Below are 21,623 nucleotides of genomic sequence, written 5' to 3'. Positions count from 1 at the left end.
ACGTGGGCTGGCCATGCCCTGCATTGCCTGGAAGTGACCACTGCCCTCCTGCCCGCAGGACTACACGCTGACCATGTACTTCCAGCAGGCCTGGCGGGACAAGCGGCTGTCCTACAATGTCATTCCCCTCAACCTCACGTTGGACAACAGGGTGGCTGACCAACTGTGGGTGCCTGACACCTACTTCCTCAACGACAAGAAGTCCTTTGTGCACGGGGTGACTGTGAAGAACCGCATGATCCGTCTGCACCCCGATGGCACCGTGCTCTACGGCCTCAGGTGGGTGCTCCTACTCAGTGCTCCCCTCCCCATTCTCTGTGGCCTCAGGTGGGTGCTCCCACTCAGTGCTCCCCTCCCCGTGCTCTATGGCTTCAAGTGGGCACTCCCTACTCAGTGCTCCCTCCCCATGCTCTGTGGCCTCAAGTGGGCACTCCCTACTCAGTGCTCCCTCCCCTTGCTCTGTGGCCTCAAGTGGGTGCTCCCTCCCCTTGCTCTGTGGCCTCAAGTGGGTGCTCCCTCCCTGTGCTCTGTGGCCTCAAGAGGGTGTTCCCTACTCAGTGCTCCCTCCCCGTGCTCTGTGACCTCAGGTGGGTGCTCCCCTCCCCATGCTCTGTGGCCTCAAGTGGGCACTCCCTACTCAGTGCTCCCTCCCTGTGCTCTGTGGCCTCAAGTGGGCTCTCCCTACTCAGTGCTCCCTCCCCGTGCTCTGTGGCCTCAGGTGGGTGCTCCATACTCAGTGCTCCCTCCCTGTGCTCTGTGGCCTCAAGTGGGTACTCCCTACTCAGTGCTCCCTCCCCATGCTCTGTGGCCTCAGGTGGGTGCTCCTCTCCCTGTGCTCTGTGGCCTCAGTTGGGCACTCCCACTCAGTACTCCCCTCCCTGTGCGCCCCTCTCTGGGACTGGTGGAGCAGCAGGCCAGGTGGACAGGATGAGGGGGAGTCTGACAGGCAGACAGGCCTCTGCCCTCTGCACATACTGAACACTGCCCCCTGTCCTTGCCAGCCCAGGCAGGTGGTTCCTAGGGCCCTGGTCTGCAGGGGAGATGATGGGGCTTGTATAGGTAGAGCCCTGGCCAGAGAGCATCACTGTGGATAGGGGAGCCGTCCACCCCTCCAGGTGGCCACTGACCCTGCAGCCTGGGTCCTGGCCTGGATAATGGCATGGCCTGGTTTCTCAGCCTGCTCAGCTCCTCCTCACCTGGGGTGTTTTTCCTGGACTCTGTCTCCCCTGAGGGCCAAGGGTGAGAAACACCAGTCTCCCAGCCTGAGAGGGATGGGACAGGCTCTGCTGAGACTCCCGCTCCCAGCATCATGGGGAGAGGCCATGCACTGAGTGCAGTGGGGTCCCCTCACCCAGCATCTGGGGGCATCTGAAGGAGTCCTGGGGCTCTGAATGCAGTGGGGTCCCCTCACCCAGCATCTGGGGGCATCTGAAGGAGTCCTGGAGCTCTAAACGCAGTGGGGTCCCCTCACCCAGCATCTGGGGGCATCTGAAGGAGTCCTGGGGCTCTGAATGCAGAGGGGTCCCCTCACCCTGGAGCTGAGGGGTAGTTGTCTGAAGTTGTCTCAGACAAACTGAGGCTTCATGCGGTTGCCAAGATGTGGCCTGGCTCCTGGACCCACTCAGTGTCCTCTCCCCCAGGATCACCACCACAGCGGCCTGCATGATGGACCTACGCAGGTACCCACTGGATGAGCAGAACTGCACCCTTGAGATTGAGAGCTGTGAGTGCTGTTGGGTGACAGGGACCAGGGGAGATGGATGGGGGCCTGTAGGAGGACAGAGGTGGGGCTGGGGGTGGGCTGCTTCCTGAAGATCAAGAGCTGTGAGCCAGTCTGCCTGTCCACCCAGTCCTGATGGGCTCCCTGAACCAGCTGCCTGCCCGGCCCCTGCTGGCTCCCCTGGGCCAGTCTGTCTGCCCACCCAGCCCTGCCTGGCTCCCCTAGGCCAGTCTGTTTGCCCACCCAGCCCTGCCTGGCTCCCCTGGGCCAGTCTGCCTGCCCACCCAGCCCTGCCTGGCTCCCCTGGGCCAGTCTTTCTGCCCACCCAGCCCTGCCTGGCTCCCCTGGGCCAGTCTGCCTACCCACCCAACCCTGCCTGGCTCCCCTGGGCCAGTCTGCCCATCTACCCAGCCCTGCCTGGCTCCCCTGGGCCAGTCTGCCAATCTACCCAGCCTGACTCCCTGGGCCAGTCTGCCTACCCGCCCAGCCCTGCATGGCTCCCTGGGCCAGTCTGCCTACCCACCCAGCCCTACCTGGCTCCCCTGGGCCAGTCTGTCTACCCACCCAGCCTGGCTCCCCTGAGCCAGTCTGTCTGCCCACCCAGCCCTACCTGGCTCCCCTCGGCCAGTCTACCCATCCACTCAGCCTGGCTCCCTGGGCCAGTCTGTCTGCCCACCCAGCCCTGCCTGGCTCCCCTGGGCCAGTCTGTCTGCCCACCCAGCCCTGCCTGGCTCCCCTGGGCCAGTCTGCCCATCTACCCAGCCCTGCCTGGCTCCCCTGGGCCAGTCTGCCTACCCAGCCCTGCCTGGCTCCCCTGGGCCAGTCTGCCCATCTACCCAGCCCTGCCTGGTTCCCCTGGGTCAGTCTGCCTACCCAGCCCTGCCTGGCTCCCCTGGGCCAGTCTGCCTACCCGCCCAACCCTGCCTGGCTCCCTGGGCCAGTCTGCCTATCCACCCAGCCTGGCTCCCTGGGCCAACTGCCTGCCCACACCCCTCTGCCTACTCAGACACTGCTGGCTCTGGTGTCAGCATCCCTGCAGCCTCTCAGGAGACGTGCAGTCCCTGAGCTTTCCCTAGAACCCCTCCCATACTCCCTGGACAGATTCTCTCTGCTAAGGTCTGCTCTCACAGTACTCCTGGGATGGAGAGTAGAGTGAGGGAGCACTGAGTGGGGGTGATGCAGGAAGAAGCCTGTTCCCAGTCAGCTGCCTTGCAAGAGTAGTCACTGCTGATACTGGCTACATTCAACTGATAGAGCAGGTCTAGGAGGACACTGGGGACTGTCACCCAGGGAGCCATGCTGTCCAGGGACGGAAGCCCATTAATGAGACACACTCTGTCCAGGACCTGACACCCAGTGAGAGCAACTCTGGCCACGGACTGACACCCTGTGAAACACACTGTCCAAGCCTGACAGGCAGTGAGAGCCAGTCTGTCCAGGACCGGACGACCTGTGAGATCCACTCTGTCCAGGGCCTGACACCCAGTGAGACCCACTAGTCCAGGGCCTGACAGCCAGTGAGACCCACTCTGTCCAGGGCCTGACACCCTGTGAGACCAACACTGTCCAGGGTCGGACACACAGTGAGACCCACTATGTCCAGAGCCTGACAACTAGTAAGAGGCACTATGTCCAGGGCCTGACACCCAGTGAGAACCACTCTGTCCAGGGCCTGACACCCAGTGAGACCCACTCTGTCCAGGGCCTGACACCCAGTGAGAGCCACTCTGTCCACGGCCTGAAACCCAGTGAGAGCCACTCAGTCCAGGGCCTGACACCCAGTGAGACCCACTCTGTCCAGGGGCTGACACCCAGTGAGACCCACTCTGTCCAGGGCCTGACACCCAGTGAAACCCACTCTGCCCAGGGCCTGACACCCAGTGAGACCCACCTTGTCCAGGGCCTGACACCCAGTGAGACCTACACTGTCCAGGGCCTGACACCCAGTGAGACCCACTCTGTCCAGGGCATGACACCCTGTGAGACCCACACTGTCCAGGGCCTGACAGGTAGTGAGACCCACTCTGTCCAGGGCCTGACACCCTTTGAGACCCACTCTGTCCAGGGCCTGACACCCAGTGAGACCCACTCTGCCCAGGGCTTGACACTTAGTGAGACCCACTCTCCAAGGCCTGACACCCAGTGAGACCCAGTCTGTCCAGGACCTGACACCCAGGGAGACATACTTTGTCCAGGGCCTGACACCCTGTGAGACACACTCTGTCCAGGGTCGGACACTCAGTGAGAGCCACTCTGTCCAGGGTCTGAAACCCTGTGAGACACACTCTGGCCAGGGCCTGACACCAATGAGACCCACACTGTCCAGGGCCTGATGACCAGTGAGACCCACTCTGTCCAGGGCCTGACACCCAGTGAGACCCACTCTGTGCAGGGCTTTATACCAAGTGAGGGCCACTATGTCTAGGGTCTGAAACCCAGTGAGAGCCACTCTGTCCAGGGCCTGACACGCAGTGAGACCCACTCTGTCCAGGGCCTGACACCCAGTGAGACTCACACTGTCTAGGGCCTGACACCCAGGGAGACCCACTCTGTCAAGGGCCTGACACCCAGTGAGACCCACACTGTCCAGGGCCTGACACCCAGGGAGACCCAGTCTGTCCAGGGCCTGACACCCAATGAGACCCACTCTGTCCAGGGCCTGACACCCAGTGAGAGCCACTATGTCCAGGGCCTTACCCCAATGAGACCCACTCTGCTCAGGGCTTGACACCTATTGAGACTGACTCTCCAATTCCTGACACCCAGTGAGACCCTCTCTATCCAGGGCCTGACACCCAGTGAGACCCACACTGTCCAGGGCTTTACACACAGTGAGGGCCACTATGTCCAGGGCCTGACACCCTGTGAGACCCACACTGTCCTGGGCCTGACACCCAGAGACCCTAACTGTCCACTGCCTGACACCCATTGAGAGCCACACTGTCCAAGGCCTGACAGCCAGTGAGACACTCACTGTCCAGTGCCTGACACTCAGTGAGACCCACTCTGTCCAGGGCCTGACACCCAAAGAATTACACACTGTCCAGGGCCTGACACCCAATGAGACCCACTCTGTCCAGGGCCTGACACCCAGTGAGACCCACACTGTCCAGGGCTTTACACACAGTGAGGGCCACTATGTCCAGGGCCTGACACCCTGTGAGACCCACACTGTCCTGGGCCTGACACCCAGAGACCCTAACTGTCCACTGCCTGACACTCAGTGAGACCCACTCTGTCCAGGGCCTGACACCCAAAGAATTACACACTGTCCAGGGCCTGACACCCAATGAGACCCACTCTGTCCAGGGCCTGACACCCAATGAGACCCACACTGTCCAGCGCCTGACACCCAGTGAAACCCACTCAATCCGGGGCCTGACACTCTGTGAGACCCACACTGTCCAGGGCCTGACACCCAGTGAGACCCACACTGTCCAGGGCCTGACACACAGTGAGACCCACTCTGTCCAGGGCCTGAAACCCAGTGAGACCCACTCTGTCCAGGGCCTGACACCCAGTGAGAGCCACACTGTCCAGGGACTGACACCCAGTGAGACACACACTGTCCAGGGCCTGACAGCCAGTGAGACCCACTATGTCTAGGGCTATACACCCAGTGAGACCCACACTGTCCAGGGCCTGACACCCTGTGAGACCCACACTGTCCAGGTCCTGACACCCAGAGAGACTCAAACTGTCCATGGCCTAACAACCAGTTAGACCTTCACTGTCCAGGGCCTGACACCCAGTGAGACCCACTCTGTCCAGGGCCTGACACCCAAAGAGACCCAAACTGTCCAGTGCCTGACACCCAGTGAGACACAGACTGTCCAGGACCTAACACCCAGTGAGACCCTCGCTGTCCAGGTCCTGACACCAAGTGACCCTACTCTGTCCAGGGTCTGTCACCCAGTGAGACCTACTCTGTCCAGGGCCTGACACCCAGTGAGACCCACTAGGTCCAGGGCCTGACAACCAGTCAGACACACTCTGTCCAAGGACTGACACCCAGTGAGAACCACACTGTCCAGGGCTTTACACCCAGTGAGAGTCACTATGTCCAGGGACTGACACACTGTTAGACCCACACTGCCTAGGGCCTGACACCCAGTGATTTCCACTTTGTCCAGGCCCTGACACCAGTGAGAACCACACTGTCCAGGGCCTGACACCCAGTGAGACCCACTCTGTCCAGGGCCTGACACACAATGAGACCCATTCTCTCCAGGGCCTGACAGTCAGTGTGACCCACTCTGTCCAGGGCCTGACACTCGGTGAGAACCACTCTGTCCAGGGCTTGACACCCAGTGAGATCCACACTGTCCAGGGCCTGACACCCAATGAGACACAGACTGTCCAGGGCCTGACATCCAGTGAGACCCACTCTGCCCAGGGCCTCACACCCAGTGAGACCCACACTGTCCAAGGCCTGACACCCAGTGAGACCCACTCTGTCCAGGGCCTGACAGCCAGTGAGACCCACTCTGTCCAGGGCCTGACACCCAGTGAGACCCACTCTGTCCAGGGCCCGACACGCAGTGAGACCAACACTGTCCAGGGCTTTACTCCCAGTGAAGGCCACTCAGTCCAGGGCCTGACAACCTGTGAGACCCACACTGTCCAGGTCCTGATACCCATGAGACCCACACTGTCCAGGGCCTGACACCCAGTGAGAGCCACACTTCCAGGGCCTGACACCCAGTGAGACCCACACTGTCCAGAGCCTGACACCCAGTGAGACCCACTCTGTCCAGGCCTGATACCCAGTGAGACACACAGTGTCCAGGGCCTGACACCCAGAGCGACCCACACTGTCCAGGGCCTGACACCCAGTGAGACCCACACTGTCCAGGTCCTGACACGAAGTGAGACACACTCAGTCTTGGGCCAGACAACCTGTGAGACCCACTCTGTCCACGGCCTGACACCCATTAACCCAGTCTGACCAGGGTCTGATACCCAGTGATAACCACACTATCCAGGGCCTGACACCCAGTGAGACCCACTCTGTCCAGGGCCTGACACCCAGTCCGACACACTCTGTCCAGGGACTGACATCCTGTGAGAACCACACTGTCCAGGGTTTTACACCCAGTGAGAGGCACTATGTCCAGGGACTGACACACTGTTAGACCCACACTGTCTAGGGCCTGACACCCAGTGATTCCCACTTTGTCCAGGGCCTGACACCCTGTGAGAACCACACTGTCCAGGGCCTGACACCCAGTGAGACCCACTCTGTCCAGGGACTGACACCCAGTGAGAGCGACTCTGTCCAGGGCCTGACAGCCAGTGAGACTCACACTGTCCAGGGCCTGACACCCTGTGAGACCCACACTATCCAGGGCCTGACACCCAGTGAGACCCTCTCTGTCCAGGGCCTGAACCCAGGGAGACCCACATTTTCCAGGGCTATACACCCAGTGAGGGCCACTATGTCCAGTGCCTGACACCCTGTGAGACCCACACTGTCCAAGTCCTGACACCCAGAGAGACCCAAACTGTCCAGGGCCTGACACCCATGTGAGACCCACTCTGTCCAGGGCCTGACACCAAGTGAGACCCACACTGTCCAGAGCCTGACACCCTGTGAGACCCACACTGTCCAGGGCCAGACACCCAGTGAGACTCACACTGTCCAGAGCCTGACACCCGGAGAGACCCACAGTGTCGAGGACCTGACAACAAGTGAAACCCACTCTGTCCATGGCCTGACACCAAGTGAGACCCACACTGTCCAGGGCCTGATGACCAGTGAGACCCACTCTGTCCAGGGCCTGACACCCAGTGAGACCCACTCTGTGCAGGGCTTTATACCAAGTGAGGGCCACTATGTCTAGGGTCTGAAACCCAGTGAGAGCCACTCTGTCCAGGGCCTGACACGCAGTGAGACCCACTCTGTCCAGGGCCTGACACCCAGTGAGACTCACACTGTCTAGGGCCTGACACCCAGGGAGACCCACTCTGTCAAGGGCCTGACACCCAGTGAGACCCACACTGTCCAGGGCCTGACACCCAGGGAGACCCAGTCTGTCCAGGGCCTGACACCCAATGAGACCCACTCTGTCCAGGGCCTGACACCCAGTGAGAGCCACTATGTCCAGGGCCTTACCCCAATGAGACCCACTCTGCTCAGGGCTTGACACCTATTGAGACTGACTCTCCAATTCCTGACACCCAGTGAGACCCTCTCTATCCAGGGCCTGACACCCAGTGAGACCCACACTGTCCAGGGCTTTACACACAGTGAGGGCCACTATGTCCAGGGCCTGACACCCTGTGAGACCCACACTGTCCTGGGCCTGACACCCAGAGACCCTAACTGTCCACTGCCTGACACCCATTGAGAGCCACACTGTCCAAGGCCTGACAGCCAGTGAGACACTCACTGTCCAGTGCCTGACACTCAGTGAGACCCACTCTGTCCAGGGCCTGACACCCAAAGAATTACACACTGTCCAGGGCCTGACACCCAATGAGACCCACTCTGTCCAGGGCCTGACACCCAGTGAGACCCACACTGTCCAGGGCTTTACACACAGTGAGGGCCACTATGTCCAGGGCCTGACACCCTGTGAGACCCACACTGTCCTGGGCCTGACACCCAGAGACCCTAACTGTCCACTGCCTGACACCCATTGAGAGCCACACTGTCCAAGGCCTGACAGCCAGTGAGACACTCACTGTCCAGTGCCTGACACTCAGTGAGACCCACTCTGTCCAGGGCCTGACACCCAAAGAATTACACACTGTCCAGGGCCTGACACCCAATGAGACCCACTCTGTCCAGGGCCTGACACCCAGTGAGACCCACACTGTCCAGGGCTTTACACACAGTGAGGGCCACTATGTCCAGGGCCTGACACCCTGTGAGACCCACACTGTCCTGGGCCTGACACCCAGAGACCCTAACTGTCCACTGCCTGACACTCAGTGAGACCCACTCTGTCCAGGGCCTGACACCCAAAGAATTACACACTGTCCAGGGCCTGACACCCAATGAGACCCACTCTGTCCAGGGCCTGACACCCAATGAGACCCACACTGTCCAGCGCCTGACACCCAGTGAAACCCACTCAATCCGGGGCCTGACACTCTGTGAGACCCACACTGTCCAGGGCCTGACACCCAGTGAGACCCACACTGTCCAGGGCCTGACACACAGTGAGACCCACTCTGTCCAGGGCCTGAAACCCAGTGAGACCCACTCTGTCCAGGGCCTGACACCCAGTGAGAGCCACACTGTCCAGGGACTGACACCCAGTGAGACACACACTGTCCAGGGCCTGACAGCCAGTGAGACCCACTATGTCTAGGGCTATACACCCAGTGAGACCCACACTGTCCAGGGCCTGACACCCTGTGAGACCCACACTGTCCAGGTCCTGACACCCAGAGAGACTCAAACTGTCCATGGCCTAACAACCAGTTAGACCTTCACTGTCCAGGGCCTGACACCCAGTGAGACCCACTCTGTCCAGGGCCTGACACCCAAAGAGACCCAAACTGTCCAGTGCCTGACACCCAGTGAGACACAGACTGTCCAGGACCTAACACCCAGTGAGACCCTCGCTGTCCAGGTCCTGACACCAAGTGACCCTACTCTGTCCAGGGTCTGTCACCCAGTGAGACCTACTCTGTCCAGGGCCTGACACCCAGTGAGACCCACTAGGTCCAGGGCCTGACAACCAGTCAGACACACTCTGTCCAAGGACTGACACCCAGTGAGAACCACACTGTCCAGGGCTTTACACCCAGTGAGAGTCACTATGTCCAGGGACTGACACACTGTTAGACCCACACTGCCTAGGGCCTGACACCCAGTGATTTCCACTTTGTCCAGGCCCTGACACCAGTGAGAACCACACTGTCCAGGGCCTGACACCCAGTGAGACCCACTCTGTCCAGGGCCTGACACACAATGAGACCCATTCTCTCCAGGGCCTGACAGTCAGTGTGACCCACTCTGTCCAGGGCCTGACACTCGGTGAGAACCACTCTGTCCAGGGCTTGACACCCAGTGAGATCCACACTGTCCAGGGCCTGACACCCAATGAGACACAGACTGTCCAGGGCCTGACATCCAGTGAGACCCACTCTGCCCAGGGCCTCACACCCAGTGAGACCCACACTGTCCAAGGCCTGACACCCAGTGAGACCCACTCTGTCCAGGGCCTGACAGCCAGTGAGACCCACTCTGTCCAGGGCCTGACACCCAGTGAGACCCACTCTGTCCAGGGCCCGACACGCAGTGAGACCAACACTGTCCAGGGCTTTACTCCCAGTGAAGGCCACTCAGTCCAGGGCCTGACAACCTGTGAGACCCACACTGTCCAGGTCCTGATACCCATGAGACCCACACTGTCCAGGGCCTGACACCCAGTGAGAGCCACACTTCCAGGGCCTGACACCCAGTGAGACCCACACTGTCCAGAGCCTGACACCCAGTGAGACCCACTCTGTCCAGGCCTGATACCCAGTGAGACACACAGTGTCCAGGGCCTGACACCCAGAGCGACCCACACTGTCCAGGGCCTGACACCCAGTGAGACCCACACTGTCCAGGTCCTGACACGAAGTGAGACACACTCAGTCTTGGGCCAGACAACCTGTGAGACCCACTCTGTCCACGGCCTGACACCCATTAACCCAGTCTGACCAGGGTCTGATACCCAGTGATAACCACACTATCCAGGGCCTGACACCCAGTGAGACCCACTCTGTCCAGGGCCTGACACCCAGTCCGACACACTCTGTCCAGGGACTGACATCCTGTGAGAACCACACTGTCCAGGGTTTTACACCCAGTGAGAGGCACTATGTCCAGGGACTGACACACTGTTAGACCCACACTGTCTAGGGCCTGACACCCAGTGATTCCCACTTTGTCCAGGGCCTGACACCCTGTGAGAACCACACTGTCCAGGGCCTGACACCCAGTGAGACCCACTCTGTCCAGGGACTGACACCCAGTGAGAGCGACTCTGTCCAGGGCCTGACAGCCAGTGAGACTCACACTGTCCAGGGCCTGACACCCTGTGAGACCCACACTATCCAGGGCCTGACACCCAGTGAGACCCTCTCTGTCCAGGGCCTGAACCCAGGGAGACCCACATTTTCCAGGGCTATACACCCAGTGAGGGCCACTATGTCCAGTGCCTGACACCCTGTGAGACCCACACTGTCCAAGTCCTGACACCCAGAGAGACCCAAACTGTCCAGGGCCTGACACCCATGTGAGACCCACTCTGTCCAGGGCCTGACACCAAGTGAGACCCACACTGTCCAGAGCCTGACACCCTGTGAGACCCACACTGTCCAGGGCCAGACACCCAGTGAGACTCACACTGTCCAGAGCCTGACACCCGGAGAGACCCACAGTGTCGAGGACCTGACAACAAGTGAAACCCACTCTGTCCATGGCCTGACACCAAGTGAGACCCACACTGTCCAGGGCCTGATGACCAGTGAGACCCACTCTGTCCAGGGCCTGACACCCAGTGAGACCCACTCTGTGCAGGGCTTTATACCAAGTGAGGGCCACTATGTCTAGGGTCTGAAACCCAGTGAGAGCCACTCTGTCCAGGGCCTGACACGCAGTGAGACCCACTCTGTCCAGGGCCTGACACCCAGTGAGACTCACACTGTCTAGGGCCTGACACCCAGGGAGACCCACTCTGTCAAGGGCCTGACACCCAGTGAGACCCACACTGTCCAGGGCCTGACACCCAGGGAGACCCAGTCTGTCCAGGGCCTGACACCCAATGAGACCCACTCTGTCCAGGGCCTGACACCCAGTGAGAGCCACTATGTCCAGGGCCTTACCCCAATGAGACCCACTCTGCTCAGGGCTTGACACCTATTGAGACTGACTCTCCAATTCCTGACACCCAGTGAGACCCTCTCTATCCAGGGCCTGACACCCAGTGAGACCCACACTGTCCAGGGCTTTACACACAGTGAGGGCCACTATGTCCAGGGCCTGACACCCTGTGAGACCCACACTGTCCTGGGCCTGACACCCAGAGACCCTAACTGTCCACTGCCTGACACCCATTGAGAGCCACACTGTCCAAGGCCTGACAGCCAGTGAGACACTCACTGTCCAGTGCCTGACACTCAGTGAGACCCACTCTGTCCAGGGCCTGACACCCAAAGAATTACACACTGTCCAGGGCCTGACACCCAATGAGACCCACTCTGTCCAGGGCCTGACACCCAGTGAGACCCACACTGTCCAGGGCTTTACACACAGTGAGGGCCACTATGTCCAGGGCCTGACACCCTGTGAGACCCACACTGTCCTGGGCCTGACACCCAGAGACCCTAACTGTCCACTGCCTGACACTCAGTGAGACCCACTCTGTCCAGGGCCTGACACCCAAAGAATTACACACTGTCCAGGGCCTGACACCCAATGAGACCCACTCTGTCCAGGGCCTGACACCCAATGAGACCCACACTGTCCAGCGCCTGACACCCAGTGAAACCCACTCAATCCGGGGCCTGACACTCTGTGAGGCCCACACTGTCCAGGGCCTGACACCCAGTGAGACCCACACTGTCCAGGGCCTGACACACAGTGAGACCCACTCTGTCCAGGGCCTGAAACCCAGTGAGACCCACTCTGTCCAGGGCCTGACACCCAGTGAGAGCCACACTGTCCAGGGACTGACACCCAGTGAGACACACACTGTCCAGGGCCTGACAGCCAGTGAGACCCACTCTGTCTAGGGCTATACACCCAGTGAGACCCACACTGTCCAGGGCCTGACACCCTGTGAGACCCACACTGTCCAGGTCCTGACACCCAGAGAGACTCAAACTGTCCATGGCCTAACAACCAGTTAGACCTTCACTGTCCAGGGCCTGACACCCAGTGAGACCCACTCTGTCCAGGGCCTGACACCCAAAGAGACCCAAACTGTCCAGTGCCTGACACCCAGTGAGAGCCACACTGTCCAGGACCTAACACCCAGTGAGACCCTCGCTGTCCAGGTCCTGACACCGAGTGACCCTACTCTGTCCAGGGTCTGTCACCCAGTGAGACCCACTCTGTCCAGGGCCTGACACCCAGTGAGACCCACTAGGTCCAGGGCCTGACAACCAGTCAGACACACTCTGTCCAAGGACTGACACCCAGTGAGAACCACACTGTCCAGGGCTTTACACCCAGTGAGAGTCACTATGTCCAGGGACTGACACACTGTTAGACCCACACTGCCTAGGGCCTGACACCCAGTGATTTCCACTTTGTCCAGGCCCTGACACCAGTGAGAACCACACTGTCCAGGGCCTGACACCCAGTGAGACCCACTCTGTCCAGGGCCTGACACACAATGAGACCCATTCTCTCCAGGGCCTGACAGTCAGTGTGACCCACTCTGTCCAGGGCCTGACACTCGGTGAGAACCACTCTGTCCAGGGCTTGACACCCAGTGAGATCCACACTGTCCAGGGCCTGACACCCAGTGAGACACAGACTGTCCAGGGCCTGACATCCAGTGAGACCCACTCTGCCCAGGGCCTCACACCCAGTGAGACCCACACTGTCCAAGGCCTGACACCCAGTGAGACCCACTCTGTCCAGGGCCTGACAGCCAGTGAGACCCACTCTGTCCAGGGCCTGACACCCAGTGAGACCCACTCTGTCCAGGGCCCGACACGCAGTGAGACCCACTCTGTCCAGGACCTGACACCCAATGAGACCCACTCTGTTCAGGGTCTGACACCCAGTGAGACCAACACTGTCCAGGGCTTTACTCCCAGTGAAGGCCACTCAGTCCAGGGCCTGACAACCTGTGAGACCCACACTGTCCAGGTCCTAATACCCATGAGACCCACACTGTCCAGGGCCTGACACCCAGTGAGAGCCACACTTCCAGGGCCTGACACCCAGTGAGACCCACACTGTCCAGAGCCTGACACCCAGTGAGACCCACTCTGTCCAGGCCTGATACCCAGTGAGACACACAGTGTCCAGGGCCTGACACCCAGAGCGACCCACACTGTCCAGGGCCTGACACCCAGTGAGACCCACACTGTCCAGGTCCTGACACGAAGTGAGACACACTCAGTCTTGGGCCAGACAACCTGTGAGACCCACTCTGTCCACGGCCTGACACCCATTAACCCAGTCTGACCAGGGTCTGATACCCAGTGATAACCACACTATCCAGGGCCTGACACCCAGTGAGACCCACTCTGTCCAGGGCCTGACACCCAGTCCGACACACTCTGTCCAGGGACTGACATCCTGTGAGAACCACACTGTCCAGGGTTTTACACCCAGTGAGAGGCACTATGTCCAGGGACTGACACACTGTTAGACCCACACTGTCTAGGGCCTGACACCCAGTGATTCCCACTTTGTCCAGGGCCTGACACCCTGTGAGAACCACACTGTCCAGGGCCTGACACCCAGTGAGACCCACTCTGTCCAGGGACTGACACCCAGTGAGACCCACTCTGTCCAGGGCCTGACACCCAGTGAGACCCACTCTGTCCAGGGCTTGACACCCAGTGAGAGCCACACTGACCATTCTGGCGCCCTGTGAGAGAGAAACACTCTGTCTAGGTCCTTCTCAGCTGTAAGATGGTTTCAGTATTGGGGTTCATGTTATGTGAGCCCATTACCAGAAGTGGACTCTGTTGTTCTCACTGGAGCTACTGTTTCCTGATCTGAGCAGGGCATTCTCAGCTCCAGCATGTGCTCTCCATGCTGGAGAGAGTGGACTTGGGCCTAGAGCCTGCAGAGTGAGCTGGAGAGAGACTTGGGTGTCTCTGCCTCTCTGGGGTGACCCATGGGCCTCGGCACAGCTGTTTTCCTTGTGGGATGCAGTTTCTGTGCCATGGCAGACAGCCTGATCCATTGGGCCTTCCTCCTTGAGCAGCTTGCTCTCTCCTGCCCCTCCAGAAGGCCCTGGCCACACAGCCCCTCAGGGACAGAGCCTCTGGGTGGGAGCACAGACTTCCTGGAGGAAGAGGCCTCGGCCACAGCAGAGAGGAGGTTGCCACAGACAGGACTCCAGAGGGCTCCTGGGAGAAGTTGGTGCCGGGAGAGAGGGTTATATGGGTAAATCTTCCAGGCATGCTCTTCTTGCTCCTCTCTGCCTAACTTTGGGTGACATGTGGACATTTATAAATACAACCTAAAGGGAGTCAGGCGGTGGCGCAGTGGGTTAAACGCACATGGCGCAAAGCGCAAGGATTGGCATAAGGATCCCTGTTCGAGCCCCTGGCTCCCCACCTGCGGGGAGTCACTTCACAGGTGGTGAAGCAGGTCTGCAGGTGTCTGTCTTTCTCTCCCCATCTCTGTCTTCCCCTCCTCTCTCCATTTCTCTCTGTCCTATCCAACAACAAATATGTCAATAATAATAGCAACAACAACGATAAAACAAGGGCAACAAAAGGGAAAAAAAATACAACCTAATGTGGTGTCTTCTGGTAAGGAGTTTATGTAACCTAATTGCCACAAAAATTTCACTGCCTCTTAGTTGATGAGAGCAGTAAGGACTTCCCTGGCAGAGCCCAGACCTGGGTCCTGGGCCCTGGGTCCTCGATCTTGGGTCCTGGTATGGGTGCTGGGCTGAGTTCTGGGTCCTGAGCTGGGTTCTGGGTCCTGAGCTGGATCCAGGACTGGGTGCTGTATTGTGTCCTGGGTCCTGGTATAGGTCTCCAGGGTGCTGGACTGGATTCTGGGTCCTGGGCTGCATGCTGGGTGCTGGGCTGGGTCCTGCATCCTGGGCTGGGTCCTTAGGACTTGGGTCCTGGATTTGGGGCTGGGTGCTAGGTCCTGGACCCTTCCTCTTCTATTCCCAGGCTTCCCGCATTTCCCAGGGTGCTCTGTGATGCAGGAATGCCCAGTCTCTGAGTGACTGTGGTGAAGGTGGGGCAGATGCTGCCTAGTCCTTGGACTCACCCTCATCCTCACCCGGCCCCTCCAGACTCACCCTCCTCACCCTCACCTGGCCCTCATCTGTGTGAAGAGGAGCAGGGGCCATGCCCCAGAGCAGTCATCTGCTCTGACCACCTGCACCCAAGGGAGCCTCCCAGAGTTGTCCTGCTCACCCTGGTGCCAGGTGTCACCTGGTCATCACCGGGGCTTGGTGCCTGCACTACAAACCACCACGTCAGGTGCCATGGCATATTGTTATTTTATTTTTTTCTTTTTACTTCTTTCCTTTTGGATAGAGATGGAGGGAAGAGAGATAGAAAGAGATAGATTGATAGAGACAGAGAGAGAGAGAGAGGAAGACATTGCTCATGAAGCTTTCCCCTGCAGGTGGGGAGCAGGGGTTTGTCCTGCTACCTGTCCCCCCTTTGTCCTGCCTGTCCCCTGGCTCTCCTGCTCCCTATTCCCCCTCTGTCCTGTCTCTCCCTGTCTGTCTTCCTGCCTATCTCCTTTTGTCTCTCCTGCCTGTCCCATCTGTCCTCCCTGTCCTCCATCTGTCCTGCACCCTTGCAGACCTCTGACAGGATCTCCCCTGCCCTGTTCCCCCCAGTGGGCATCCTGCACCCAGACCTTTGCCCTCTGCATGCACTGAACACTGCCCCCTGCCCCTGCTGGCCCGGGGCAAGTGGTTCCTAGGGATGTTAAAAACGAGGGTCTGCTTCCTGTCACTGTCACTGCTGGGGTGGAGTCCTCACCAGCTGGCTGTATCCTTGGCCGAGTGAGTCCTATGTGAGTCTGTTTTAACCCAGCGAGCAGAGCTGGTGTGTCAGCCCTCTGCTCTCATCACAGAAGCCTCCTTTGCTGCATGCCTAGGCTTTCACAGACCATGACTGGAGCAGCTGACCCGAGGCCTGAGCCTGACCCTGACCCATGTATGGCCTGAACAGCTGACCTGAGGCCTGAAGGCCAGCTGAGTGCTGTCATACCAGACAGCTGCCTGTCGCTTGTGCTGGATTCGCGACTGGCTTCATGTCATCCCTCTGTGGACCTGTGGCCACTGCCCTGAGAGGGGCCTTTGTGGGGGGCAGGAGTCCTGGGTGCTTGAGCCTGGGCCACACCAACCATTGGCCTGCTCCTGTCCCCATAGATGGGTACACGACAGACGACATTGAATTCTATTGGCGGGGAGATGACAACGCGGTCACGGGTGTGACCAAGATCGAGCTTCCGCAGTTCTCCATCGTGGACTACAAGCTCATCACCAAGAAGGTGGTCTTCTCCACAGGTGTGCCTGGGTGGAGACCATGCCACACCCGAGGGGCATGGGGGAGGGATGCCACTGGGCCAGGTAGTAAGGGGCTGTGCCGTCACCTGGCCAGTCCCTCAGGGGACATGGGGCAGAGCTGTCACCTGGCTTTTCCTCAGGTGGCTGAAGCAGTGGCCCCAATTGTGAACAGTGCAGACCATGGGAGCCACAGGAGCTAGCTGCCCGGCTTGGGGAGCCCATCTGGGAGCTCTCTGGTACCCCTCTGGAGCCTCTCTGAGTGCCACTCTGGAGCTTCTCTGGAGCCCCTCTGGAAGCCCTCTGGGAGCCCCTCTGGAGCCCCTCTTGTACCCCTCTGGAACGCCCTCTGGAGCCCCTCTGGGTGCCACTCTGGAGCTTCTCTGGAGCCCCTCTGGGAGTTCTTCAGGGAGCCCCTCTGGAGCCCCTATTGGGTACCCCTCTAGAGCCCTTCTGGTGTGCCCCTCTGGGAGCCCCTCTCAAACTCCTCTGGAACTTCTCTGGTAGCACTCTAGAAGTCCTTCTGAAGCCCATCTGGAGCTTTTCTGGAAGCTCCCCTGGAGCCCTTCTGGGAACCCCTCTGCTGCCCCTGTGGGAACCCCTCTGGTGCCTCTCTGGACACCCCTCTGCTGCCCCTCTGGTGCTTTTCTAGAAACCCCTCTGATGCCCCTCTGGAATTCCCCTCTGAATCCTCTCTGGAATCCCCTCTGGTGCCCCTCTGGAATCCCCTCTGGAAACCCCTCTGCTGCCCCTCTGGAGCCTCTCTGGAATCCCCTCTGGAAACCCCTCTGCTGCCCCTCTGGAGCCTCTCTGGAATCCCCTCTGGAAACCCCTCTGCTGCCCCTCTGGAGCCTCTCTGGAATCCCCTCTGGTGCCCCTCTGAAATTCAGAGGGGTCTGGAGTCCCCTCTGGAATCTCCTTTGGAATCTCCTCTGGAGCCTCTCTGGTGTCCCTCTGGAATACCCTCTGGAATCTCCTCTGGAATCCCCTCTGGAGCCTCTCTGGAATCCCCTCTGGTGCCCCTCTGGAATCCTCTCTGGAAACCCCTCTGCTGCCCCTCTGGAGCCTCTCTGGAATCCCCTCTGGTGCCCCTCTGGAATCCCCTCTGGAATCCCCTCTGGTGCCCCTCTGGAATCCCCTCTGGAGCCCCTCTGGGGATTTCCCCCTCTTCCCATGCTGCCTGCTGGGGACCCTCAGCCAGGTGCCCACGCTGACCCAGCTGGGGCCTGGAGGTGTGGGCAGGTCCAGGCTCATGGTGCCCATCCCTCCAGGCTCCTACCCACGGCTGTCACTGAGCTTCAAGCTCAAGAGGAACATCGGCTACTTCATCCTGCAGACCTACATGCCCTCCATCCTCATCACCATCCTCTCCTGGGTCTCCTTCTGGATCAACTATGATGCCTCTGCTGCCAGGGTGGCACTAGGTAGGCATGTGTGTGTTCACATGTGTGCAAGCATGTGCCCCGCCTCGCCCGAGGCTGACCACACCAGGCCCACTGGACGGTGGTCCTGTGGTCAGCTCAGCCGGCCAGTCTGTCCTGAGGGGCAGCGGGACCTCTCATGTCCCCAACAGTGTGGTGGCCTACACCATTTCTCCAGCCTATCTGAAACATCAAAGGCATCCTGAGCTCCTCTGCCATGAACTGGCGGCATGGTCATGTGGTCGCGGAGGGGTCATTCCTCTGTCCACTCAACAGATGCCCCATCCTAGGCCCATGTGGGCTGTGGGCACAGAGCCTGCCGTCAGGGGCCCTGGCTCACATTCCGTGGCTCCCTTGTGGCATGGCATGGCTGCACCTCAGGGTGTGCCATACTGCTCATGGCAGCCAGGGCCACTGGCCTCTCTCCTGCTCGGCTCCCCTGGCTGGTCACGGTCACCCCCCATGTTTGCCCCTGCCCCTGCGATGAGGCTGACCCCACCCCTGCAGGCATCACCACGGTGGTCACCATGGCTGCTCCTGCCCCTCCCCCTGCGCCAAGGCTGACCCCACCCCCACCCTTGCAGGCATCACCACGGTGCTCACCATGACCACCATCAACACGCACCTGCGGGAGACGCTGCCCAAGATCCCATATGTCAAGGCCATCGACATGTACCTCATGGGCTGTTTTGTCTTCGTGTTCATGGCGCTGCTGGAGTATGCACTTGTCAACTACATCTTCTTTGGGCGCGGGCCCCAGCGGCAGAAGAAGGCGGCCGAGCGAGCGGCCAGCAGCAGCAAGGGGAAGGCACACTTGGACGTGAACAAGGTGGGGTTGGGGGAGGCCAGGGGGGAGGGGAGTGGGAGAGGCGGCAGAGGGAGGGCAGAGGGCGGGGGAGGAGAGCACGGGACAGGTGAAGGCCCAAGACAGGGGGGACAGAGCAGGTGAGGGCTCAGGGCTGGCCGCTGGGTACAGGCTGTCCCGAAGGCCGAGCTCTGACCCCACCCTCAGAGCACCGTGCCTCCCCCAGGGCATCCTGCCTCACAAGCCCCCACTGTCCTTCACTCTGCCCCCCCACCCCAGCTGGCTCCAGCCCCTGCAGCACACAGTGACAGGCTTCCCTGGAATCTGAGGAGGGGAGACAGGACTCCTAGCACCTGTCCTTTAAATGCCTGGGAGACACCCCATGGCTGGGCGACATGGCCAGGCACTGTGACCGCTGGGGAGAGGGACGGTCCAGAGCCTCTGAGTGCTAGAGGCACGACGGGGCCTGTTGACAACCATGGACTCTGACGTCACTGCAGGACAAGTCCCATAGTGGGTATCGAATCCAGGACCCCGCTCCCCAGCAGACCGTGTGACTCTGAGCTGAAGTGTGGCTCTGAGAGGCCCAGCTAGCTGCCAGGGAGTGCCTGTCCCCACCACCAGGCCGCTGGGTGGAAATGGCCCCCAACTCCAGCCTGACAGACAGGGCCCTGTACCCCCACCCCACCCCGGGGTTCCCCTGAGCTATGGGCTCAGCATGCAGAGGGGACAGGACCCTGCGCTCCCACCCAGGGCTCCCCTGAGTCCACACGCTCCCTTCCCTTACCCTCCCTGCTGCCTGTGCTCCCACCCAGGGCTCTCCCGAGTCCATAAGCACCCTTCCCTTACCCTCCCAGCTGCCTGTGCTGGCCACAGCTTCCCCCTGGACATAGAGCATGCAGAGCAGACTGGCAGGAGGCACTGCACTGCACTGCCCAGTGACCCCCGGCCTGCTGAGTCCTTACCTTGGAGGGGTCAGGACAGCCCATCCTGCTCCCCTTCCCTGCTGCATGTGCACACGCGTCCTGTGGCATGCATGCACCTGAGTCCCCATTTCCTGTTGCAACATACACCTGTTCATGTGTGCCCCGCTTCACATGTGCACCTGTACACATGTCCTGCATGTATGTAAGTCCTGATTCACATGTGCACCTATACATGTGTCCTGATGCATGCATGTAAGTCCTGATTCACATGTGCACCTGTACACATGTCCTGATGCATGCAAGTCCTGCTTCACATGTGCACCTATACAGTGTCCTGATGCATGCATGTAAGTCATGCTTCACATGTGCACCTGTACAGTGTCCTGATGCATGCATGTAAGTCCTGCTTCACGTGTGCACCTGTACATGTGTCCTGATGCATGTGTGTAAGTCCTTCCTGTTGTGTGTGAGCACCTGTGGCCTGCTGTATGTGGGTGCATGGGTGCCTGATCCTGCTGCATGTGTACACCTGCTCACGCGTGGCCCTGCTTCCTGCTCGTGACTGCACGTCTGCATGCCTGTCTTGGTCTGCTCTAGGCCGCGGCCCCTCCCTCCTCCCCCAGGGCCTGTACACTGTACAGGTGCACATGTGAAGCAGGACTTACACACATGCATCAGGACACATGTACAGGTGCACATGTGAAGCAGGCCCCCAGCTCCTGTCTGAAGCCTCCAGTCTCCCAGCAGCTATGGGCGACTCCCTACTCAGAGGCTCCTGTGTGCCAGCTGCACGTGGGCTGACCAGAGCCACTGGGTCTGTGCGGGAACGGGCTTCACTGGCCCTTGACACTGAAATCTCCACTCAGACTAACTCAAACAAAGTTGCTCAAACAAGGAAAAATATTCTAAGGCTGAAGTTTTTTCTAAGAAAGGCCTGTGTGGCTAACACCCTTCTGTCTGAGGGAGACAGAAGTGCATGCCTTAACAAAAAAGTCTGTCTTTTTATAGGTTTGTAACAAAGAAATTTCACAGAAAGCTGACATCAGCAGGAAGTGTAAGGGGTGCATCTGGAAAGGAGTCTGGGGTCACAGCAAAGATACAGATGACACAGGGTAAACATCAGATGGCAGGAACATCAGTTATCTCAGGACAAGTACAATATTTTTACTATTTTACTAACTAATCCCACATGGTATTGAGGTAGGCAATAATCTGAAGATTAGCAGGTCACAGAGTTTCCCATCAGTCCTTGGGTGGTCACTGTGGCAGAGGGGAGGCTTTGGCCTCTCACAACACCCACTAACCCCTAGGAAACCATGGCGTTGTTCAGCCTTACAGAGTGATTGATTACATCACAGTTTGTGGTAGTTTAAAGCAGGCATGAGTCCAGATATCAAGATACGACACATATTACATCAGATGTTCTCCAACAGGTCTGCCCCTCGCCTGTGGATGCGTCTTGGGTGGTGCAGAGGGACAGGACATGCCAGAGCTAGTCTGGAAGGACCTGTGTCCACATCCCCCTGGCTGGACACACTGCCTGGCCCACTGGGTGGGACTGAGTCTGTCTGT

At 59.5% G+C, this 21,623-nt stretch overlaps 1 protein-coding gene across 1 annotated transcript in view; it reads left to right on the top strand.

The window, feature by feature from the left end:
- Nucleotides 1–21,623, top strand: part of GABRB2 (gamma-aminobutyric acid type A receptor subunit beta2) — a 63,804-nt gene that overhangs the window by 26,168 nt on the left and 16,013 nt on the right. Inside the window, exons 4-8 of the mRNA XM_060197062.1 lie at nt 59–279; nt 1,641–1,723; nt 16,765–16,902; nt 18,171–18,323; nt 18,905–19,149. Coding sequence (XP_060053045.1) covers nt 59–279; nt 1,641–1,723; nt 16,765–16,902; nt 18,171–18,323; nt 18,905–19,149 — 840 coding nt within the window. The remainder of the gene's footprint in view (nt 1–58; nt 280–1,640; nt 1,724–16,764; nt 16,903–18,170; nt 18,324–18,904; nt 19,150–21,623) is intronic.

The sequence above is a fragment of the Erinaceus europaeus genome, chromosome 9 (genome assembly GCF_950295315.1).
Source record: "Erinaceus europaeus chromosome 9, mEriEur2.1, whole genome shotgun sequence".
NCBI classification, from domain to species: Eukaryota; Metazoa; Chordata; class Mammalia; order Eulipotyphla; family Erinaceidae; genus Erinaceus; species Erinaceus europaeus.
This window is presented reverse-complemented; position numbering and strand designations above follow the sequence as displayed.